General features: G+C 41.9%; 1 protein-coding gene across 4 annotated transcripts in view; it reads right to left on the minus strand.

Annotated features, from left to right (window-relative positions):
• Positions 1-323: 323 nt before the first annotated feature.
• Positions 324-25,933, minus strand: part of LOC102077099 (amine oxidase [flavin-containing]) — a 42,414-nt gene continuing 16,804 nt past the window's right edge. Inside the window, exons 4-16 of one of the 4 annotated variants that reach the window (XM_019352954.2) lie at positions 18,063-18,167; positions 17,851-17,942; positions 16,780-16,921; positions 12,716-12,865; positions 10,915-11,074; positions 10,739-10,835; positions 10,119-10,172; positions 9,974-10,031; positions 9,788-9,885; positions 8,145-8,256; positions 7,476-7,538; positions 1,805-1,882; positions 324-1,021 (exon numbers count right to left, since the gene is read on the minus strand). In XM_019352954.2, coding sequence (XP_019208499.1) covers positions 1,844-1,882; positions 7,476-7,538; positions 8,145-8,256; positions 9,788-9,885; positions 9,974-10,031; positions 10,119-10,172; positions 10,739-10,835; positions 10,915-11,074; positions 12,716-12,865; positions 16,780-16,921; positions 17,851-17,942; positions 18,063-18,167 — 1,170 coding nt within the window. In that variant the 3' untranslated portion in view covers positions 324-1,021; positions 1,805-1,843. Of the gene's footprint in view, positions 1,444-1,804; positions 1,883-4,611; positions 4,866-7,475; positions 7,539-8,144; positions 8,257-9,787; positions 9,886-9,973; positions 10,032-10,118; positions 10,173-10,738; positions 10,836-10,914; positions 11,075-12,715; positions 12,866-16,779; positions 16,922-17,850; positions 17,943-18,062; positions 18,168-25,933 lie in introns of those variants that run through there. The other 3 variants (XM_019352953.2, XM_019352952.2, XM_019352950.2) reach the window with 3 other exon arrangements.

A 25,933-nucleotide genomic window follows, 5' to 3' on the forward strand; every position in this document is an offset into this window, starting at 1 on the left:
CTTTTGTTGCCCCGTCTCAACTATTTTTAAACCCGGTGCTGCCATCAAATTCAAAATGAGCTTATTTTTCTTAAAATGGCACACTGACTCAGCTTAAACATTTGATATGCCATCTATGTTCTGTTGTTTGCAAATCATTGAATTCTGGTTTTATTTACAATTGACCCAGTGTCCTTTTTTTGGAATTCGACAAGCTTTTAATTATTATTATTTTTTTTACATTTTGCTTAACTATTACACCACTGTTTTCACTCCTTTGGGCTATAGCTCTGCTCAGAGTGGACATAATGACACTTATAATACACACACGACACCAGAATAAATCAGGTTAAGATGAGTAAAAGATTTATTTCACATTTTGTTAAATATCACCATCTTTGTATGAGGAATCAAAGACATCAAAGAGCAGGTCACAGGAATAGTTAAGAAGGCTCATATGCACAGAGGGACAAAGGGAGGGAGGGGGTGTCTCCAGAAAACCCCCCATAATGAATAACGCTGCATCACGTCTGCTGATGGTTTGTTGTGAGTGCTGTAGTTTTTTGTTGTTGTTTTTTTACAGGGTGGATGGAATTTGCTGGCTTTGTTTGTTCAGCCAACCATAAACTCAAACACTTTTAGTGATGGTTCAAAAAGTGACATCATTATTCAATCATTACTTCTAGAACTGCAAGAGCACAAAACCTGCACTGGGACTGAGGGTCAGACGGGAGAGGGACACCACAACGAGGGAAGAAGCGCTGCAGGCACAACACAAAGCACACACGGATACAGAGATAAGCAGAGGGATCACCTCAACAGTCTGAGCTCTGATGCTGTGTTTTTACACTCGGCTTTACCTGAGTCAAGTTTGCAGTGAGGACATAACTCAGGTAAGGGGAACTTTAAAAATGAAAGGTTTTGGATGCACTTGAACACATTAACCCCTGTTAATGAGCGCAGATGATGCCTTGGACCGATGACCTGGTCCATCTGACTTCTCACCTCAGGAGCAGGTGGGGGAGGGAAAGAGGGATGAGGGCTGAGAGTGTCAGAGTCACAGGCACTTGTGATAAAATGACAAAAACGTTACGACTTTCATTAAGGCACAACAGATAAACTACACTCACAAACATCTTTGGGACAAGAACAGCATGATTCTTGTAGTGGGCATAAAGAGCTGCACACAGAGGACTGTGCAGCAGGTTGGCTTTCACATCTACACCTCCGACACATGATTTTAGCAGGATGACTGATCGCTGGCGACATTGACAACATCCCCTTTGTAGCCTTGATGATGAATTTTGACACCTCAGCGTATATCAATAAAGTCGTGGTTTGAAGATGATCTGAACAGTTTCTGGGTTTTTCCAAGTGTAGCTGCATAGGGAGAGACCACCCGCACTAACTTCTGATGCACACCAGTCGTTTTGTTCTATAAGCCTGAAGTATTCAAGCTTAATCCTGGCCGATTTATACAAGGGGGTAAGGAGTTAAAACAACAAGGAACTATAACTGAGAAGTGTTTAATTATTCTTTATAATAATCATTACTATCACCATTAGTTTATGGATTACCAATTAAATTTATGGGTTCAGTACTTAGACTGGCACTGTCTTAATTTTTGGTGGCCATATTTGCTGATACCTACGACTTACTATAGTTTAAACAGAGGATTTATATGAAAGGAGTTACCATGAAGGAGATAACTAGCTATATGAATTCAGTAATTTCATATTAGGGCACATAATTTGGGCTTTGGGATCTAAATAAAATTTAAATTTAAGAGAAACAACTTTGCCCATTTCACGCAGTACCAACTCACTTTAGGTGCTCTTTTCTCTTCTGAAGTCACTGGATTTCATCAAACAGCTATGGCTGCTTGGCCAGAATAAATCAGCACCTAAAAACAGCAGAGGTAATTAGACACACAGTGGAAACTCATGCACACGCACTCGCACACTTTGTGCAAAAACTTTGACAACAACGCGCTCACAAATGCATGCTCGCCAAAGCACGCGAGACTCATACACACAGTAAGCATGGCAACTTTTATAAACGCACATATAACCGACACAGTGGATTTCATTGGCTGATAGGTTCATCTGGCATTAACCTATTGCTGGAACGCCAAGACAATTCTACTACAGTGGCAAAAACAAGACGCAAGTCACCAGAGCTCTTTGGGTAATCTCGTGCACGAGGGAGATGCCTGAGACGAGCGCTGTTCCTGCCGCTCGAACCCCACTCAGTTAGCTCCCCCATAGCACCACTCTTTATTGTGGTTACATGAATATGCATAGGTTCATTAACATATGACATCTTACATAGGCATACATGTGAACAAAGAATACCTTGTCTGTGTGTCATGTAGGTATGTGTGTGTGTGTGTATGTATCAAGATATGGCCCTGTGAACGCCTCCTTAAAAAGCCGGTACCAGGAGTCTACCGGTCCACCAAAACAAAGGGCTCTTATACTAAAACAGATACAGAGTAGGTGTCCTCCTATACCATAAATCAGTAAGAGAAGGTACAACCTCTCTCATGACCTTAGGATGTGTGTGCATGCCAGAACACTCTGGAAGGCACACAGAGTCTTTGCAGACTACTAAGGATCAGACCTCTATTATTATGCAATTGATTATATACCTCTAAACATATATGAGTATATGTTTCTAAGCATAAATGACAATCCAACAATATAAACCTAACATTGGCAGTGTATGGGATAGTAATAGTTACAGAAGCACATAGCGCACAGTCGTAAATTCCCCCTAATTTTGGTATGATCCGAGCTCAGGCACTAGGCGACTGGGCACTGCGAGGGGGGAGAATTCAATTCAATTCAATTCAATTTTATTTATATAGCGCCAAATCACAACAAAAGTCGCCTCAAGGCGCTTTATATTGTACAGTAGATAGCACAATAATAAATACAGAGAAAAACCCAACAATCATATGACCCCCTATGAGCAAGCACTTTGGCGACAGTGGGAAGGAAAAACTCCCTTTTAACAGGAAGAAACCTCCGGCAGAACCAGGCTCAGGGAGGGGCGGCCATCTGCTGCGACCGGTTGGGGTGAAAGAAGGAAAACAGGATGAAAGACGGAAAACAGGATGAAAGACATGCTGTGGAAGAGAGACAGAGATTAATAACAGATATGATTCGATGCAGAGAGGTCTATTAGCACATAGTGAGTGAGAAAGGTGACTGGAAGGGAAAAACTCAATGCATCATGGGAATCCCCGGCAGCCTACGTCTATTGCAGCATAACTAAGGGAGGATTCAGGGTCACCTGGTCCAGCCCTAACTATATGCTTTAGCAAAAAGGAAAGTTTTAAGCCTAATCTTGAAAGTAGAGATAGTGTCTGTCTCCCGAATCCAAACTGGAAGTTGGTTCCACAGAAGAGGGGCCTGAAAACTGAAGGCTCTGCCTCCCATTCTACTTTTAAATACTCTAGGAACAACAAGTAGGCCTGCAGTGCAAGAGCGAAGTGCTCTAATAGGGTGATATGGTACTACATTAAGATGGGGCCTGATTATTTAAGACCTTGTATGTGAGGAGCAGGATTTTGAATTCAGAAGCTGCTGCCTGCGAGTTTGCTGTAGGAGAAGTGCAGCCAGGCAGACAGAGGAGAGCTTAAGTTTGACCAGGTACCAAAGCAAATCATTCGTACTCTACAAATAATGTAAATATGACGGTTTTGATTGATATCAAACTGATCACTTGACCCATATTACGTTACTTGCTCTTGGCGAAATGAAAAGCCGAACAGCAATGCTGTTTTTTTAGAGTCTTATCTTACATGTGTGTTTATTTCATATTTTCAGTTGTTACCCTCCACGGCTAAATAAAGCACTCTAAACCGGTTTCAGTTATGTACTGATGAACACAACAATGGACATAAGGGGCTTCTTTCAAAGAAAAAACTCAGGTAAATGTTACTTATACATTATGCTTTATATGTTGTTCAGTATATTTCTATGCAAAACAAGGAATTTCAATACACAACAGTATATTCACAGTTGAAACCAGATATTTACATACACTTTAGGGAGAAAACATAAAAACATTTTTTTTGTTAAACATCAATTTAGAGTAAACTTTTTTTGTTTTAGATAAATAAATATTGAAATATCTTTTGAATTAGTTAAATGTCAGAATAAAGACAGAGAGCTGTCTATTTTTTATCACTTTCATCAAATTTAGGAGTACATATACACTAAGTTTATTGTTAATTAAAAAGAAAACTCCAGACGATTCCATTCTGCTACTATCATCCCAAGTCCTAAGTAGTCCTGATTTTGCACTGTTGTAGTCCTGTTTTAATTCCGGATCAGTTCTGGGTCTGGTTGAACTGGGGTTTAGTCCTCGTGTCTTGATACAGCCCTGATTTTGTTCTGCCTTGCTGCTTAATTAAAAAACTAGTTTAAGGTGTCCTGCATATGTGATATATATTTTTTTCCTATATGAAGTGATTCTTTTTTTAACAAAACTCAAAACACAGCCTAATAAATCTTTCAGTCATTTCTAACCCCCCCCCCCATCCCACATGCATACTACCCTTTAGGGCTAAGCCCCGGGTGTATAAAATGTCTGGCTCCGCCTCTGCCCTATGTAGGTCACTACTCTGTAGTTTGGGCCCATAAAGTAGTGCGCTAGAAGTACACAACTGTGTATTGAGACGTGTTCCCTTGAGATGTGGAGGAGTGAGATGACAGGGTGGTTTAACTCCGGGGGATGATGCCCTTCTTGTAGGCCACCAGGCCAGCTGCGGCAGCAGCAGACAGGAATGTGGAGACTCCTAAGAAGTTGAGGAAACCATCAACCGAAGGCAGGTTTCTCTCCCAGAAGGTGGTGACAAATGGGAGTGCCAGGACTTCCTGTAGGACAGAGGGAATGATGATATCTGCTTTTTTCATGTGCATGATATTAACTAGATAGTTGATAGATGATTTGGCAATATGCAACTTATGTAATCTTGGGTCCAAAATGTGTAAACAATGCATAGGTGTCTTACTTTTCATACTTTCTCAATGGAAAGAGCGCGATGACACGCGCCCGGCGAAAATTCGGAAGCAGATTTGCGTCGCGAAAACGCCAAAACGTGTGAAACGCACGTCAGTGTAGCGCGTCTGGCGCGTTTGACTCGCGAAAAAAACCACGCGCGTGAGTTTTTGTGTTGCATTTTGTGCATACCCGTGTTTCACCTCTACCGCTCGAGTTGGAAAATCTGAACTCCGGCGTCAATTCGCGCCGCGACAACCAATCAGGAGGCTGGTGACGTGGCTCTGACCTAGGTACTGACGCGTACTGTCCCGCTATTTTCCCACTGATGTACAAATACCTTTCCGCTAACAAGATAATGTGTTTATTCAGAGGACATCTGCAGGAGAAAGTGGAAGAGCCTCAGGGACACATATAATAAGGAGAAGAGGACAGAGAAGGAGAAGAGGAGTGGGTCTGCAGCAGGATCGGGGAAGAGATGGAAGTTCTTCGCGGTCATGGGGTTTCTGGACCCCTTCCTCACCCCACGGGAGACTAGCGGCAATATGGTGCGGACCGTGGAGAACTTCCCCCCCGAGGACCAGGGACAGCCCGGAAAGGCAGCAGGGGAGTGTCAGTCAGAAGGACAAGGTTTACAGTGAATTAATGTAGGCAGTTAATTTATGCGTGTTGTCATATAGGAATATATTTTGTTTATTAATAAAACAGTATACAGTGGTCCCGCTGTTCACCCGTCACATTTCGCTGATTTTTGTTATTGCACCGTACAGCTTTCAACAATGCGCATTGCATTCTGCAGCCTGATTGACAAATCTCCTCCGTGTTGTGTCTCCTGCGCTTGCCAAACTTATCATGTTTGGTTTTGATAACCATCACGTCCAATAGAAAAAACAGCACAAAAACACTCATAACTATGACCCTCATTCGGAGATACACACCTGCACCGCGAGGGAAAAAGGCGCACGAAAGTGGCGCGCAGACGGAGAAAAAGCACAGCATAATAAAACTTCCTCCCACATTCCTCCCACATTTCCGGTTCACGCACGCGATGGATTTTTCTTGGACACGCGTTGAGGTGCGAATGAGCACGCGTCAAATTAGGGGTGTTTGGGGCGTTTTCGCTCGCGTCTATCGCGTTTGGTGTGAACGCACGGTGCGTTCACACCGAACGCGATAGAGGCGGCCAGAGCGTCAGGTTCACATGTAAAGTCAATGGAAAGAGCGCGATGACACGCGATTGCGCATCCGGCGAACATGCGGAAGCAGATTTGCGTCGCCAAAACGCCAAAACGCCTGAAACGCGCGTCAGTGTAGCGCGTGGGGCGCGTTTGACTCGCGAAGAAAACCACGCGTGTCAGATTGTGTGTTGCATTTTGTGCACACGCCCGTATTGCGCCAACCGCTCGAGTTGGAAAATCTGAACTCCGGCGTCAAATCGCGCCGCGGCAACCAATCAGGAGCCTGGTGACGTGGCTGTAACTAGGTCAAAGGGGCAGATCCAGCCAAAACCCTTCATTCGTCATTCAGTATGGAGGAAAAGCTCATCAGTGCCGTGGCTAATCACCCAGAGCTAAATGATGCTGGTTGCTACTTCTACCGAGACAGGAATAAAAAGGACCTAGCTTGGAGGCACATTAGTGAGGAGATTGGGCAACCTGGTAAGTTCATTCATTCTGCTTTTTAAGGTTCAGACTGACCCGATGAAACCGTGCAAAAGCCCGCATACTGTCCCGCTATTTTCCCACTGATGTACAAATACCTTTCCGCTAACGAGATGATGTGTTTATTCAGAGGACATCTGCAGCACAACACATCTGGCACAACTTCCTCCCACATTTCCGGTCCACGCGCGTGGAAAGATGCAATTTTGAGGCCCGATGGATTTGTCTTGGACACGTTGAGGTGCGAATGTGCACGTGTCAAATTAGGGGCGTTTGGGGCGTTTTCGCTCGCGCCTATCGCGTTCGGTGTGAACGCACCGTTAAACCTACATTTTTTTTTTTAAAATGACCAGCAGGGGGCAACTCTTCTGCTTGCAAATGATTGTATAGAAAGCTAGGGAGAAAATGACCTCTCTTGGTTTACAACCCCAAGAAACATTATGGTCTCCCCTGGTAGTTTTTTTTCTCATTTATTGCAGGAGGATCTTTTTCACAGTATCATTTATGGTAAAATACATAACAAAAAGACATTAAAATAGAAGTTCATAAATCACTGTAACCACATCCATTTTTTCTCTGCAGTCTTTTGTTCAGCGTGATTTCATGTGGTATGTTGTATTCTGCCACACTTTGGGAATTTGGTCTTAAATTTTTGACGCTTGCAACAGACCCTCTTCTAAATGTCCACTTCTAAATATGCGTCAGAGTGCTGTTTAAGCCCAGTGTTTTGGATTCATGACCAGAGATTTCAGAGTGTTTCTCCACTGATTGTTCATTTTTTATCAAAAGCCAACTTGTAATTTGGTGTATGAGGACTTCTCTTACCTCGTTCTCAGGCTCAGGTTGCCAGATCTGACTAGGTTGGAGTTTACCCATCGCACACATGACCTGCGAGAAGACATTGGTGGTGTCAGTCAAGGACTTATCAAAATTTACAGTCTAAATTTCAAACATGATACACATTTGAGTTTGGGTGATGTTAGTCTACTCAGACTTTACTGGCCTTTACTGTAACTGACCTAATCTGCAGCAGAGCTAAGAAACATGGAGGAACATGAACACAGGGAGGAGTATCTTAGGAAACCACACCTAATGTTAATGCCTTGGAAGAAGGACATAAACTGCAAGCAGCAGGCGAGTGTTTTAGAGAGATTTAGCTTCTAAGTAAGAAGACTGAGTGGGGAGGACCAGTGTGATTCTATGGTTTGTTTCAGTCAGCTGTGCTCAGACATAAATGAGAGGGGATGTCATGATTTGATATCAGCTGACCCCCCAGCACTGCTGGCTGAGCTCACCTCAGACTCTGAGAACTAGCTATGTGCTGACTCACCAGGAGTAAGCTGAGGTGTGACTACTAGGTGTGCCAGCTGCATCATTTAAGTGGTTTCCACCTGGTATATATAAGTAACCTGCCTCTAAGTGTGTTTAAACTGGTAAGAACTGGTATTTGCTACCACGTAGCAGTGAAAAGCAGGTACTTTAATGCTCTCTGACCTCTCTGGCTGCTCTCTCTCCAGCTTGTACGGCCCCCTCCATGTAGCCACTCCATTCGGTGGCCGTCTCTGTGCCCGCAAAGTACAACTTGCCCACCGGCTCTCTCAGCACTCTGAAGAGCAAAAAAGAGAGAAACAGGAGAAGCTTCAGAGGTTAAACTGATTTACAAGCTTTAAACACTGTTTTATTTTTAATGTATGCACCAGCATTGTACTGACCGTTAAGGTTTAGCATGCATTCGCTTCACTTAAAAATATTATCTCACCTGAATAAGAGCAATATGGGATTATATAACACATAAAGTGCATTTCCTTTGGGTTAATCTTCCCACCCCCACTGTGCTCAATGTTAATGAACCAAAGAAAGGACTTTTGCTTTAACTCTATTTCTTGCAGGGCCACCCGGTATGTGAAACAAGTTACTCTGTATAAAAAAGCACAATGTTAGGTTTCCAACTCTAGCTTACTTTTCATTGTGAGTGAGAACACATTTGTACATCTGGTGAGGACATTTACACATGAAATATGGTCCCCATGACGATTAACAAGCAGTTTCAGTTTTTCATATGGAGGTTAACAAAACTCTAATAGTGAACATATGCACCAGGATCTGTGCAACAAGCAGCTTTGACTAATAAATGCTGCAATCTATCAGACACCTGCAAACAGCTACGGCACTGGATTGTGTTTTATGTGTGTGTACAGCTATAGATTTGATGGGCAAATCCTGGGGACACGTCCTGCTGTACTGAAAATTCATTCATTTGTTCACACTCCAATAAAACCATGAAATGGAGCAAAAACACTGCAATAACACCATTCAGTTAGGAATGCCTCCAACAGGACCGGTCAGTTTGTTTCTTTACAAAAGATGAATTATGAGATCACAGTATTGCTTGTGTGGTAAACATAATTATCCGTGTCACACAAAGTGTTGTGATCTCAGTGAGTTCCCTCTGGAACCGTGCACAGGCAGGCAGGTTCATTTTATGGAGTACGAGTGGCGCTGATTTGCAGAAATAAGCACAAATCCTGCTGAAACATATTGTGGTGAGCTCAGGAGAAGTAGGAGACAGAGACTTCTGTTTCAACCTGCTGTTCCTGCGCTAGCCTCACCGCTAAGCTACAGGAAGCACAGCCTTTTATTAGGAATGCCCCTTCACACACACAACAGTAGTGAGAGGTGGTAAACGGACACAGCATTCTAAATCACAGTGCTCCGCCAGCCACACTAAACACAGAACACACAGCTACAGTAATGTTACATACTAACAACAGCAATGGCAAATCAACACATGATAACTGTAGCAGCTGTTACAACGCTACAATTTAGAAACATTAACATCAGGTATAGAGGCCCGTAAGCCCTTGGGCCAGTGGCCCCTCCACCTAGCCCTCTACATAGCCCGCACCTGAAGGGGTCAGTCGTCCCCGACAACCCCATCACCCCACACAAAGTCTTTCAAATCTCCAGGGGCCTTCTTTAGGCGCGTCGGCCGGTGGAGCCTGCTACAATATATTAGCCATTAATATCCAGCAGCTGACACATTCAAATAAATTAAATCAATTGAAATGAAAAGATCACACCTTCATATTTATGTTTATTTTTTTTTGTGTGTACACGTGTGAGAGAGAGAGACTCACCTGCCAAACTGAGTAAGGATTCCTGGGGGAAAATAGGCTGTGTAGCAGCCTCCAGAGTACTCCTCTTCACACCAGTTCTTCTCCTCATAGTGCACCGGCTGCAGGAAACAAGCAGACACATGAGCAGTCAGTCAAGCGATTCCACAGTATCCACATGACTGTGTGCCACTCTGCACCCAAACTCACATGCAAAGCTTCATCTGTGCCCAGCACTTTGGAGTAGATCTCACAGATCCTTCTCAACCTAAACACAACAACACAGGAGTTGGGATTAAACTGATCTCACGGCTCGTGAGAGTTTTTTTTTCCATCTCTGGCCACTGGTGTCTACCTTTCTTCCTTGGACAGGCTTGAGAGCTTTCTGCACTTGCGGGCAAGGATGAATCTGGGGGAGAATGAAAAGAGAAAACACTACATGACCAGATGTGTGGATGGTTGGATGACTTTATCACTTGTGTTTAGCTCCATTTAAGCACAAGTCCTACACAGTGTGGAAATTCTTGTAGGATCTCATGCTAGAATACTAGGTCAGAGTCAGATGGTAAAGCTGACACACAGGCCTACAGGCCAATCAGTAACCCTCTGATAATCACAGGTTGCTAGTGAAAAAAAATGTGTATTCCAACCTAATGGTGTCTAAAGCATGCATCATGGTGCAGCATTGTATACTTCTTTGGGACTGCTGATATCACTTAGCGCTATTTGGCAACCTCCAGCAACAACTTGCCAGCCAATCATGGACAAATACACATTTTCCCTACTGACAGGTGGTTACCAGGGGGTCACTGACTGGTCTAAGGAGGATAGAAGAGACCACATGTTCATAGTTATAACTCAGGTCTGAAAGCTGTCCTGCGGCAGGTAAATACTTTTGGCGATGTGGTGTACAATATGGAAGCATAATATAAAGTATACACAATTACAGAGAACTGTTTAAAGCTCTTTACCAACCCCATAATACAAGGTACAGTCCCATCAGGCTTTGTGTCATCCAGGGTGAAGCCGATGGGAGCGCCCTCCTCCTCTATCACCATGCTGCCGCAGTAACCTGGTGACACAATAAAACGTTAGAAATGGCATCATCTTGAACAGCATTCGCTCTCTCTTTGTTTTCACTTCCTGCATACCCTTTTTCCTCCAGAAGTTCTCTCTGTAATAGACCATGCACTTTATGACAGAGCCCATGGGAACACGGTTGATCAGCTGGTTCCTCAGCGGGGGCAGCTCAGGGTTGAAGTGCATCTTCAGATTCAAAGCAGGTGGTGTGGCCACGATCACATACTTGGCCTAACACAGAGACAGAGACAGTACAGAGTGCGTTCCAATAGTCCGTTTCTAACTAATAGATGTGACCCAGAAGTATCTGCATAGCAATCATCAGCCATAGTAAGAGCTGTTCCAGTTCTCCAAATACTAAGGAAAGGAGCTTCAATACTTCCTTAATATAGGATACACTAGACTATCCTTTATGAAAGGAGATGAGAAAATGCTGTCCCATAATTCATTGCGATGGACCATCTGACCATAAATGATAACAATCAACCTAATCAACAAAGTAACACAGATCATGTACATTTTAACTGCATTTTTTCCAAGCAGCCAGTAGATGGCAGCCAAACAGCAGCAGGCCAGTGAAGTTTGTGAGTAACACTGTGAAGCAGTTACTGTTTTACAGATACATGAATGTTTCATATTAAGACTGCATTATCTCACATTATCTAGTGTATAAATATAGCATCTGTTTCATTTCCTAATACATAAAAAAAATCAAACAAACACTATAACAGTTATTTGAAACATGGCTGCAGTACCAGGCACTTTAAAATGAAAGTCCTGCATTCAGAATCTACTGAAACATAAGAGTAGCGTCATTATTCATTATATTATTAGATTCTTAATGGTGATTTATCCATATAAGCAAAGTCATTCTGACTATTTGTTTCCTGTGGCTATTTGAAGGTTGGGAACCACTGGACTGAACTAATCAATTGTGTCTACAAACCCAGTTTCAGAAAAGTTGTGACACTGTGTAAACTGTAAATGAAAACAGAATGCAGTGACTTGCCGATCTCAGAAAGCCATCTTTTATTCACATACGCAGAAAAATATTAGAAAATTACTATTACCATTTACAGAAACAAAAAGCTCACTTTGAATTTGATGGCAGTGACATGTCGCAAAGTGACATGACCAGCTATAAAAAGAGCATCTCAGAGATGCTCTGCAAAAAAAAGAATCCAAAACTGTGTCTACAAATTGTGGATTAATTTCAGAAAAATGTTCCTCAACATAAAACTGAAAAGACATAATATCATCAAAACATTCCAAGAATCTGGAGGAATTTCTGTGTGCAAAGGATAAGGCTGACAATCAATAATGGATGCCCATGATCTTTGGGCCCTGCTGCATCACTGAACTAAAAGCAGGCATGATTCTCATGAAATCACTGGGAAGGCTCGGGAACACTTCTGGAAATCATTGTCTATGAACACTGTACTGTTCACAAATTCAGGTTAAAGCTCTATCATGTGAACATGATGATGGTGAAACATCGCCATCATTTCTGGGCCAAAGCTCATTTTAAACAGACTGAGGCAAAGTGGAAACTGTTCCCTGGTCAGAGATGCCCTGAGCGCCTTTCTTCTATTTTCCTCTCTTTACTTTATCCTCACTGTCGCCAAGTTCTGCTCAAAGGTGGAATACTTAGGTTTCTCTCCATCTTGTTGTAACCTTTGAGATTATTTGGTGCTAGATACTATTAATAAACATTAATCGAGCTCCTCAAATATTTACTAGAATGGACTTTAAATGCTCGCTTTCAGCTCGATATTATATTCCTGACTATAGCAGAATATGTAAGGAAAGACATAAAAAGTGTCCTTAAAGAATAGTGCTTCAAAGGAAATGCTGGTGATATACTCAACTCACCTTGTAGGTCTGCTTGTCCACGGTCTCCACCACGACCACGTCTCCGGTCTGGTCGATCCTGTAGACTGGAGACTGCAGCTTCACTCGGTCTCCCAGCTCCCTCGCCATGCACTGACTCACTTGATTCGAACCCCCTACAAACTTCCTCTCCTTGAGACACAAAGAGAGCAGAGTTCAGTGACCACCAACAGGGAGAGCAGATGCAGCAACACTGGTTTCTATTTATATTGGGTGGAAGTGACTCTGATCCCCCTCTGGGTACCCCTAAGGAAGGCTAATAAACTCCCATTTTGGAATGAAGCCGATAAAATCCCCTGATTTATCCTGGTGTTACGCACCGGTTATCCTCAGTCCACCTTCATTTCCTTCATTAGAAATTTCTGCATCTTATTTCAAAAGAAACACGTTCATAAAGCCAGGCCAGCAAATGTTGAATGATGAAGATGATAGTGAGGAGGCGGAGAAAGGTTTGGGCTGTCAAAGCTCCGATATACAAAACTAAATCAGTGCTGACCTTTTCCATGTGGTTAGTGTCAACATCTCTCTCATCCCTGACCAGAAACACATTGTGTGCATTCCTCTGTGGCATTTGGATGAATTTGTCGAGCAGTCGCTGTGAAAGCACGAGCTAAACCTAAATCAGTCCCAGGCGGTGAAACGAGGTGAGCCTGTGCTTGTCTTGTTTGATTAAAGACAAGTTTTGCAGGAGAGCTGCACTGGAAGCAATGCATACCATTTGCATATCCATATGTTTAAGATAACTATGTGTAAATACTTCAAACACCCCCAGGGCTCTAGACTAACTTTTTGCCATGGGCGCACCTAGGCGCACCGGCACAAAAGTTAGGCGTACTCAAATGTTTCAAACTGCAGTTTTACATGTGCACTTTCTTTGGGGGGGAAGTCCATACAGACAATATTCATTTCTAAATTATTAACTAACAAACTTGTGCTTAAAGTGCTTTGTCAATATTGTAGAAAATGTTAAACTTAATCATCATCTTGGCTCCTCTGACGACCTGTTTGCTGCTGCCTGCTGCTGAAAGGCAGTGGGGAGAGGGGACACTTGGGCAGTGCATTTATTGCAGCATATAATGTGTTTTCTGTATACACTGTGCTTTTTCAGCATTCAAAGATTGATGGCACCGTGTCAGAGCTGGCTATGAATTTCAGACGGATCAGGCTTTAACTTAACAAAAAAGTTATCAATAGTTCTTTTCATCTTTTCTTATTACCTACAGCTACATCCACTTCTGTCAGGCCTAAGCTGCTCACCAGGGCTGGGTATCATCAATGATTTCTATATTCCATTCGATTCCGGTTCTTAAAGTCCTGATTGGATTCAATTTAGCCTCAGACAGTCAGAAATATTATAATCATCAGAATTGTGAACATCACAGCAGATGCCTTTGTGTGAAAGTAACTGAGAATAAAACACAGAAAAACATGAAGGAGACTTTTCTGACCTGACTTTTTATAGCAGATAACCTTAAAAATATTCTGCAATATTCTGTAATTTTGCATAATTTTAAAAAGTTTAAATTTCTTCAGTATTGAACAGCAGAAATTAGGCTTTCTTGTCCGAGGTCATTTAAGTGAAAAAAAAGAAAGAAAAGAAAAAGACAGCGGCGACAGCGCTGTAAACAACGGTAGACTGGTGGGTAATAAGCTAATGAAAAATGCAGAAAACAGAGATTTGAGACGGGAAACTGTTCTTGAAGTACACACAGAGAGCTGTGTATGAAGTGTGATTTTTATCGTGGTGGAAGCAAAACAGCAAAAGTCAGAGGGAATTCATGACGACATTGATCAAATGTGAAGCGTAGTTTGCTGCTTCTTTCGCTGCTGGCTCGGCGAATTTTGGTTGGAGAGAGACAAAACCTGCAGCTCAGAATTAGCGCAAAAAAGACGTAAACACAGCGCGGACGGTGGGCTCAGTGAGCTCCGACAGCGTGTCCGTCTACGGGCCGTCGGGTGAGAAAGCCGAGAAAGACAAAGCTGATTCTGATGCGTCGGTCCGCTCTGTGTTTACGTCTTTGTGTGGAATCCGTTAATGAATCGATATCGCTTTATTCAAGCTACTCACCTCTTTCTTCCACCTGCACTTTCAACTGGACCACGGCCAATCAGAGAGGTCCCGCCCCTGACTATCTCTGATTGGTTTAGTCCACGATAGGGGAATAATGTGTGTCTGTTGTTGACCACACGGAGAGTTGCAGAGATTGGTTTTTTTTTTTTGTTACCCGAACAGTTTTTTTTAGTCGCACCACTGAAAAATTTTGGTCGCACTCTAGAGCCCTGAACACCCCTATGTATGCACCAATCACAAGGCGTGCAAGCTTTAAATGTGAAGCAAACAGGAAGGGGTCACAGAACCAACTGCACTACTATTTGTCATTTGTTTACCAAAGCCTGAGTGGCTATGGCAACAAGGCCCCTCAGCTTGAGGAACTGCAGCAGAAAAGACGCCCTGAGTATTCCAAGAAAACATCTTTTGTGTTAGAGATGGACCGATCCGATATTACGTATCGGTCCGATACTGACGTAAATTACTGGATCGGATATCGGTGAGAAATTAAAAATGTAATCCGATACATTAAATATAAAAAAAACACCTCACAAAACTTGCGACACGGCGTAACTCGGCTCATAACCGTAGCACGTCGGAGCAGTATGCCTCACGTGATAGAGCGGCTGTGTGTATTTGTAGCCTCGCTACCAAACCAGCATTTCATCTCCAAGGAAGTTATCCCAGAGAGAAGTAAAGCAAGTGTGTAAGTTCATCTCTGAATGTTTGTAAAGCATTCCCATGTCAAGCTTAACAACCGATATATGGAGCGACTGCCTCTCTCTCTCCCTCACCTTCCTGCAGCTACTTCAATCGTGAAACTGCTTAACGATCAGCTGATCGGCTTTTCTGTCGTGAGTCCGTCTCTCTTCTTTGTTTTTGGCCCACTTTGCACCAGAAAGAGGAAACCAGCGGCTGAACAACAGCAGCACGTTTAACCTTGATAAGCTGCTGTTAGAATTTTTATTTAATATTACTTTCTACACCAGGATCGTTTTCTACGTAGCTGACGGCTGGTAACTGTGCAGGGGCGGATCTAGCAAAGTTTAGCCAGGGGGGCCGATAGGGCATGAACAGGGAAAAGGGGGCACAAAGACATACTTTTCTTTCTTATTCTCATTTAAAATGTCTAGCTTTTAATAAATAATTATCTGAATCTTACACCCAAAGTTTTAATCTGATGTAAAATGTATAGAAGTCCATTACTGTATATAGTAACTGTTAAGTCTAATATACCCTAGTAAGCTATAGTACTTTTTCCTTTGGGAAAGTACCATCTGTGCAGTCTGCAATTCTGTTGAAGAAAGATGTTGAATCTATTTAATTATTCTTGAAAAATAATTTAATTCTGTGCATTTTTTTTCACCCTGCATCAAATTAAAGTTGATTTCATCGATTAAGCATCATGAGGTGGAGGGTGGGGGGTGGTTCCCTATTTTTTTTTTGCTGGGAGTTTGCAACCCTATTAGTTAGGTTGCTTAATATTTCTGCTAAGTACTCTTTAAAATACCAGAAGAGGAAGGATGGAGTAGGTTTAAGTTTATTAGATTGATCAGTTTTGCTGAAATATAAAATATTTTGGGTGCAGTGTATTTTTTACATACAGGTATAACAGAATAGCTTTAGTGTTATTGTTTATTTAAACTTGAGTATGAACTTATACAAAATGCAGCAAGATATTAAAAAAACAGTTTTATTGATTAAAAAACACACTATATCGGATTCATATCGGTATCGGCAGATATCCAAATTTATGATATCGGTATCGGTATCGGACATAAAAAAGTGGTATCGTGCCATCTCTATTTTGTGTGGACAGCATCTTATTCAGGGCAGACTTAGGAGACTGGGCTGTGAGGGATCTCCCTCTGATGTTCACACTGCTCCTTTGAATCACTGAATGAATCTGTGTGAGAGGCAAAGAACGCAAGTCCACTTCTTGGCATGCCGAGAGAGTATTCTGTTTGTTCAGACAGGTATATATGTGCAGACATACCTGTCCTCCATTGGTGGTGGAGCAGATCCTCATTATTCCTCCGCACTGTTTGACGTACCAGAGTAACCAGAGAGCCGACACCTCGTGGGGTTCAGCGGTCACGATCAAGTTGACAAACAGTGTGGCGAAGCGACGAGCAGTTCTGGGAGGGATTACATGGAAGGTAAGAAGTCTTTAAATACTGCATGTACCCCGATCACATTCTTTATATTCTGTAAGAGTGTGAACAAAGCACAAATAAATCACCATGTCAGGGATTCCTGTTTGCTTATCCTACTTTTCCAGCAGAGACTTGCATGTAATGTACATTTGAGTAGTTTCAAAGTTTAACTAAAGTTTTATTTTATTTTAATATAGGATAAATGACAGGATTAATTCAAACACTGGAGCTTTACAATCATTTAATTAGTGCAGGACTGTTGTCATTTACTTTTATAAGCTGCATATTTTAAATTTACACCGTAATTAGATTATGAAAAACATTCTCACTCACAGCACATCATATACTGAAGCTTCTCCACCAGAAACCTCTATGAAACAACTACTACCTTCAGCATCAGTTTTCAAAGTTCTTGAAGGGATGCACTAATGGGATTATTATTCTCATTAGTGCTGACACAGGTAGCTGTAACAATTTCCACCTCTGCAAGTTTGAGTCACTGAACTGGACCTCTTAACTGTGACTGTAGTGTTGGAGCCTTTTGGATCATTTTATTGGAATTAGCCAATTAACCAAAATTAACCAAAGAGCGTTAATTTTACTTCCAGCTTCAGTGTGTGGGATTCTAGCATTTTATGCCAAGTCTGTTGTGCAGAATGCTGCACCCATGAAACCTTAGTAACTGAGGTTGCTAACATAACTTATAACCTAGCACTCCACCAGCCAGCCTCACTGACTGATATGAGATATTAGAAAATAAAATGACATTTCTTTTGTTAGAGACCAACTTCAACACTTGTGTCATGTGATTTAACAATAAAACTTTACCCTGGATATAAACGTTTAGAGATAACAGGATGAATAGCTACACCTATTCTCTGCACAAAGGGGAAACATTTTGAACATGTTACCTGGTCCAGCAGAGTTTTTCAAAGAGTTCCTGCATGGTCATCTTGTCCCACTCCTCAGCATGGGGAGCTCTCCAGGGAGCCTCTCTGGGAATCTGAAATGCAGGACGATGTTCAACATGAGTCAGGCATGTAGCAGGTGTGCAAGCTGTCCAGTAAACCAAACTATAATGTGTATTAATATGAATACTCATTAGTAATGAGAACTGCTTTACCTCCTCGCCCATCTTATCCATTGTTCTAAAGAGGTTGTTGAAGTCCATCAAAGTGATGGGGTTCCAAATGGGAGGCAAGGAACCTTTGAATGGGTAAGACTTTCCCTGTTGGACACATGATTGCGGCCATCATCATCAAAACAACATTCTTCAATTATCAAATAAGCACAGCTTTTATAAGTAATGGTTAATGATGGCAGCATTCAAAGAACAACATTTCAGCATTTGCCATTAAAGATTTGTTTCAGTCAACCTCTAACTGACTGTGAAAGTAGTTTGAAGAATGGTGGGGAAAGTGGAGTAATAGCTTGTGCAATGTTTACAACTGAATCAAAGATACTGAATCATTAAATGTGATAAGAGTATCCATAATCCAAAGCCATAGTTTTTATGCCTGGTCTAGTTTATTTCTGCATTTCTCAATCACATACAAACACAGAGGTGACAGTCAGGGGTAGATGCAGTGGGTTTAAAATCATTAAAGTGTTGCCAAACCACAATTGTAACTAGAGATTCATTTTTGTTGCTTTCTAGCAAAGGTCTCTTAGCTATGTGGAGGATAACAATGGTATGAGTGCATTCAATTATGTGTGTTGATGTAACCTCAAATAATCTCTCTAGCGTATGACGCTAGAGAGATTTTTGAGAGCTTGAGTATTGAGAGCTTCGCTTGACAGGAACAATTATTTCAAACCTTATTAAACACAAACTTCCTTGGAAGAGAAAAAACTGTCTGCACATCTTTGTGGAAATGCCCTAAGCCTCACAGAGCTGTCGGCTAAGAGACACTTCTGGAATAACACTTACACTGTATTGTCTTGGTCTGCAGCTGCAGCTTAAACTAATAATGTCTCCTATTATTTACAGTCTCTGAACTTATTGTGTAGTGTAATGTAATACCACTGTAATAGAGCCAAAGGGAAAAAACAAAACAAAAAGAATATCAAAATTGTTTAGTTGTTTATTTCATTGTCAAACAATGCAGCTGTAACTGCATTGAAGGAGACTGGAGGCATCAAGGTAGCACGGAGAGAGGTTAGCCAACTATCGGAGTTGCAGAACGACTGAAATACAGCAAGTTGTCCAATACCTGAGGCCTTGGAAACTGCCAAGCAAAGACTCACAGCCTTAGCAAGCTGATTGAAGAGGTACATTAGAGAGATAGAATGCAGGAGAATAACACCAGCTGTTCTACATGGAACCGGCCAAGGTGTACTCTCAGTGGCAGGGGAACAATTTGAGAACAGCACCACCAAGGCTGGAGATGGAACAATACTGGAAGAGCATATGGGAGAAGGACGCAACCCATAACAGCAATGCTTAGTGGCTAGTGGATCTGACAGCAGACCACAGCAACCTGCCTTAACAGGGTCCAGTAACCATTGCAGTGGCAAATATACAAGAAAGGGTCTCTAGTATGAAGAGTTGGACAGCACCAGGCCCCGACATGGTTAACGCCTACTAGCTAAAGAAGCCGATTGCACTCCATGAGTGTCTGGCAGCACAAATGAACCAGCTGCAAGTTGACGAGAGACACCCGGAATGGCTAACTGAAAGCCGGATGGTCCTGATCCCCAAGGACCCCCAGAAGGGACCAGTCCCATACAACTACCGGCCAATAACCTGCCTCAGTACCACATGGAAGCGCCTGTCGGGCATCATGGCGGCTAAGATGAACAGGCACATGGGTCAGTACATGAGCGGTGCACAGAAAGGAATTCAATTCAATTCAATTCAATTTTATTTATATAGCGCCAAATCACAACAAAAGTCGCCTCAAGGCACTTTATATTGTACAGTAGATAGCACAATAATAAATACAGAGAAAAACCCAACAATCATATGACCCCCTATGAGCAAGCACTTTGGCGACAGTGGGAAGGAAAAACTCCCTTTTAACAGGAAGAAACCTCTGGCAGAACCAGGCTCAGGGAGGGGCGGCCATCTGCTGCGGCCGGTTGGGGTGAAAGAAGAAAAACAGGATAAAGACATGCTGTGGAAGAGAGACAGAGATTAATAACAGATATGATTCGATGCAGAGAGGTCTATTAACACATAGTGAGTGAGAAAGGTGACTGGAAGGGAAAAACTCAATGCATCATGGGAATCCCCGGCAGCCTATGTCTATTGCAGCATAACTAAGGGAGGATTCAGGGTCACCTGGTCCAGCCCTAACTATATGCTTTAGCAAAAAGGAAAGTTTTAAGCCTAATCTTGAAAGTAGAGATAGTGTCTGTCTCCCGAATCCAAACTGGAAGCTGGTTCCACAGAAGAGGGGCCTGAAAACTGAAGGCTCTGCCTCCCATTCTACTTTTAAATACTCTAGGAACAACAAGTAAGTCTGCAGAGCGAGAGCGAAGTGCTCTAATGGGGTGATATGATACTACAAGGTCATTAAGATAAGATGGGGCCTGATTATTTAAGACCTTGTATGTGAGGAGCAGGATTTTGAATTCAATTCTGGATTTAACAGGAAGCCAATGAAGGGAAGCCAAAACAGGAGAAATATGCTCTCTCTTTCTAGTCCCTGTCAGTACCCTTGCTGCAGCATTTTGGATTAACTGAAGGCTTTTCAGTGAGTTTTTAGGACATCCTGATAATAAAGAATTACAGTAGTCCAGCCTGGAAGTAATAAATGCATGAACTAGTTTTTCAGCATCACTCTGAGACAGGATATTTCTAATTTTAGAGATGTTGCGCAAATGGAAGAAAGCAGTCTTACATATTTGTTTAATATGTGCATTGAAGGACATGTCCTGGTCAAAAATGACTCCAAGGTTCCTCACAGCATTACTGGAGGCCAAGGTAATGCCATCCAGAGTAAGAATCTGCTTAGATACCATATTTCTAAGATTTTCAGGGCCGAGTGCAATAACCTCAGTTTTATCTGAATTAAGAAGCAGAAAGTTAGCGGCCATCCAGGTCTTTATGTCTTTAAGACATTCCTGCAGTTTAACTAATTGGTGTGTGTTACCTGGCTTCATGGACAGATAGAGCTGCGTGTCATCTGCATAGCAGTGAAAATTTATGCTATGTCTTCTAATGATGCTGCCTAAGGGAAGCATGTACAATGTAAATAGAATTGGTCCTAGCACTGAACCCTGTGGAACACCATAATTGACCTTAGTGTGTGAAGAGGACTCTCCATTTACTTGAACAAATTGGAGTCTATTGGATAGATATGATACAAACCACTGCAGTGCAGTACCTGTAATACCTACAGCATGTTCTAATCGCTCTAATAGGATATTATGGTCAACAGTATCGAACGCAGCACTAAGGTCTAGCAGGACAAGCACAGAGATGAGTCCACTGTCAGAGGCCATAAGAAGATCATTTGTAACCTTCACTAAAGCTGTTTCTGTGCTGTGATGAGCTCTGAAACCTGACTGAAACGCTTCAAATAAGCCATTCCTCTGCAGATGATCTGTTAGCTGTTTGACAACTACTCTTTCAAGGATTTTTGATATGAAAGGAAGGTTGGAGATTGGCCTATAATTAGCTAAGACAGCTGGGTCTAGAGATGGCTTTTTAAGTAAAGGTTTAACTACAGCCACCTTGAAGGCCTGTGGTACATAGCCGATTATTAGAGATAGGTTGATCGTATTTAAGATCGAAGAATTAATTAATGGCAGGACTTCTTTGAGCAGTTTTGTAGGAATGGGGTCTAAAAGACACGTTGATGGTTTGGAGGAATTAATTATTGAAGTTAACTCAGAAAGATCAATTGGAGAAAAAGAGTTTAACTTAACATCGATGGTACTAAAAGTAGCTGTAGATAATATTACATCTGTGGGATGATTATTGGTAATTTTTTCTCTAATGATAAAAATTTTATTTGTGAAGAAGTTCATGAAGTCATTACTAGTTAACGTTAAAGGGATTGTTGGCTCAGTAGAGCTCTGACTTTTTGTCAGCCTGGCTACAGTGCTGAAGAGAAACCTGGGGTTGTTCTTATTTTCTTCAATCAGTGACGAATAGTAAGATGTTCTGGCTTTGCGGAGGGCTTTCTTATAAAGTAGCAAACTATTTCTCCAGGCTAAATGATGATCCTCTAAATTTGTGACACGCCATTTCCTCTCCAGCTTACGAGTTATCTGCTTTAGGCTACGTGTTTGAGAATTATACCACGGAGTCAGGTACTTCGGATTTGAGGCCTTAGTTTTCACAGGAGCTACAGTATCCAGAGTCGTACGTAGTGAGGAGGTAAAATTATTAACAAGATAATCAACCTCTGTTGGAGTAGCGTTCAGATAGCTGCTCTGCTCTATGTTGGTACAGGGCATTGAAGATGATAACAGTGGGTGGATTATATTCTTAAACTTAGTTACAGCACTTTCAGAAAGACATCTACTTTGATAAAGTCTACTCTCCGCTGCTGTGTAATCAATTATTGTAAATGTAAATGTTATCAGGAAATGATCAGACAGCAGAGGGTTTTCAGGAAACACTGTTAAATGTCCAGTTTCTATGCCATATGTTAAAACAAGATCTAGAGTGTGATTAAAGTGGTGGGTGGGTTCTTTTACATTTTGAGAGAAGCCAATTGAGTCTAATAACAGATTAAATGCCATGTTGAGGCTGTCATTTTTAGCATCTCCATGGATGTTAAAATCACCCACAATAATTATTTTATCTGAGCTGAGAACTAAATCAGATAAAAAGTCTGAGAAATCAGAGAGAAACTCTGTGTAAGGCCCAGGTGGACGATAGATGATAACAAGTAAGACTGGTTTCTGAGTTTTACAGCTGGGGTGGACAAGGCTAAGCATCAGGCTTTCAAATGAATTAAAAGTCTGTCTTGGTCTTTCGTTAATTAATAGACTGGTGTGAAAAATTGCTGCCACACCGCCCCTCGGCCTGTGCTTCGGATTTCTGGTAGTTAGAATGACTCGGGGGTGTTGATTCATTTAAACTAACATACTCATCCTGCTGCAACCAGGTTTCTGTAAGGCAGAGTAAATCGATTTGTTGATCAATTATTAAGTCATGTACTAACAGAGACTTGCAGGAGAGAGACCTAATATTTAATAATCCACATTTCACTGTTTTACTCTTTGGTTCAGATGTGGATACTGTATTGTTCTTTCTTTGTGATTTTTTATGTTTAAGTTGTTTATTGCTGGTTTTTAGTTTGTTTTTTGTCTTTTTGGGAGCTGACACAGTCTCAATGGAGATGGGTTTTTGAGGGGGTAGCAGGAGGAGAGAAGCTGCAGAGAGGCGTGTAAGACTGCAACTCTGCTTCCTGGTCCCAACTCTGGATAGTCATATTTTGGGGGGTTTAATAAATTGGTCCATATTTCTAGAAATGAGAGCTGCTCCATCCAAAGTGGGATGGATGCCGTCTCTCCTAACAAGACCAGGTTTCCTCCAGAAGGTTTGCCAATTATCTATGAAGCCCACATCGTTTCTGGGACACCACTCAGACAGCCAGCAATTTAAGGAGAACATGCGGCTAAACATGTCACTCCTGGTCTGATTGGGGAGGGGACCAGAGAAAACTACAGAGTCCGACATTGTTTTGGCAAAGTTACACACCGATTCAATATTGATTTTAGTGACCTCCGATTGGCGTAACCGGGTGTCATTACTGCCGACGTGAATTATGATCTTACTGTATTTACGTTTACCCTTAGCCAGCAGTTTTAAATTTCCTTCAATGTCGCCTGCTCTGGCCCCTGGAAGACAATTGACTATGGTTGCCGGTGTCTCTAGCTTCACATGTCTGAGAACAGAATCACCAATTACCAGAGTTTGACCCCCGGCGGGTGTGTCGCCGAGTGGGGAAAAACGGTTAGACACATGAACAGGTTGGTGGTGTACCTGGGGCAAGAATACCAGAGGCGCAAAACACCAGCTACTGGTAGACCAAGCAGTCAGCCGAGACTGCAAGACTAGGCTGACAAACCTGTGCACTGCCTGGATTGATTACAAGAAGGCCTATGACTTGACGCCCCACAACTGGATCCTGGAATGCCTAGACCTATACAAGATCAACAGGACCCTAAGAGTCTTTATCGGGAACTCAATGGGGATGTGGCGGACAACACTAGAGGCTAACTTCAAGCCCTGAGGTTGTATGCTAAGCTTAAGGTAGGAGAGTTGCAGTCTTACACGCCTCTTTGCAGCTCCTCTCCTCCTGTTATCCCCCAAAACCCATCTCCATAGAGACTGTGTCAGCTCCCAAACAGACAAAAAACAAACTAAAAACCAGCAATAAACAACTTAGACATAAAAAAATCACAAAGAAAGAACAATACAGTATCCACATCTGCACCAAAGAGTAATACAGTGAAATGTGGATTAGGGCTGGGCTATATCATACTGTTCCTGGTAATACTGGTGTAATTTTGGGCAACGATAGGAAAATGAAATATCGCGATAGAATATGGGTAAAACGCGCATGCGCAGTGCCTATGTTTACATACGCACATGGCGGCGACGCAGAATGAGAAGAGCGAAAGTGGATCGTTAAATGAAACGGATGAACCAGAATTGGTTTGTAAAAATGCTGCAACTTCAGTGGTGTGGAACTGGTTTAGCTTTCGTCCATCAGATACACAACAAAGCACTATTTTTGGTAGAGCATGCTAGCGGGCCGCCGTTATTACCGTGTTGTTTGGAAAATATGGCACACTTAAAATCAATCCTTTGTTTTTTCTGAAAATCGTCAGTGCCCCTTATAATCCCGTGTGCCTTATGTATGAGTTCTGATTGTGTTTACTGACCTCGAAACAATTTTATGTGGTACATGGTGCTCGAAAATCTGTCAAATGTTTCAGTACGACTTTGCTAAGTTACGAAGCCGCACTGCTTGATGGATTGTCGGCGCATTACGGCTACCGTAGGCAGGAGCCTCGCGGAGTGATACGTACTGTGCTTCAACATAATATTACCGTATTGTGTGTGTGTATAACCTCTTTTTAAGTTTTGTGGATATTCTACATGGTTATGCTGAGGATATGTCGGCCAATTTCCACTGGAAATGCCTTTTGGTTAAACTGTCAGCAAGGAATTTGCACTGTTACATTTTTATATAACTTTAATGCACATAAAAAACAGCTGCTTGTTTAAGTGAAAATACATTGATGGGGTTTTTTGCACTAATAAAGTTGTGGAGTTGTAAAGTATTTTGTCTAGTGTCAGTTATATCGTCAGTTATATCGTTATCGCAAATTTTCAAATGTATATCATGATAAATATTTTTGGTCATATCGCCCTGCTCTAATGTGGATTATTACATGTTAGGTCTCTCTCTTCCAAGTCTCTGTTAGTACACGACTTAATAATTGATAAACAAATTTATGATTTACTCTGCAGAAACCTGGTTAAAAGCAGGATGATTATTTTAGATGAATCAACACTCCCGAGTCATTCTAACTATCAGAAACCTCAAAGCACAGGCCGAGGGGGCGGTGTGGCAGCATGTTTCCACTCCAGCCTATTAGTCAACCAAAGACCAAGACAGACTTTTAATCCATTTGAAAGCCTGATGCTTAACCTTGTCCACCCTAGCTGCAAAACTCAGAAACCAGTCTTATTTGTAATCATCTATTGTCCACCTGGGCCTTACACAGAGTTTGTCTGATTTCTCAGACTTTTTTATCTGTTTTATTTCTCAGCTCAGATAAAATAATTATTGTGGGTGATTTTAAAATCCATGTAGATGCTAAAAATGACAGCCTCAACATGGCATTTAATCTGTTATTAGACTCAATTGGCTTCTCTCAAAATGTAAAAGAACCCACCCACCACTTTAATCACACTCTAGATCTTGTTTTAACATATAGCATAGAAACTGAACATTTAACAGTATTTCCTGAAAACCCTCTCCTGTCTGATCATTTCCTTTTTACAATAATTCATTACAC

This window comes from Oreochromis niloticus, linkage group LG16 (genome assembly GCF_001858045.2).
Source record: "Oreochromis niloticus isolate F11D_XX linkage group LG16, O_niloticus_UMD_NMBU, whole genome shotgun sequence".
Lineage (NCBI taxonomy): Eukaryota > Metazoa > Chordata > Actinopteri > Cichliformes > Cichlidae > Oreochromis > Oreochromis niloticus.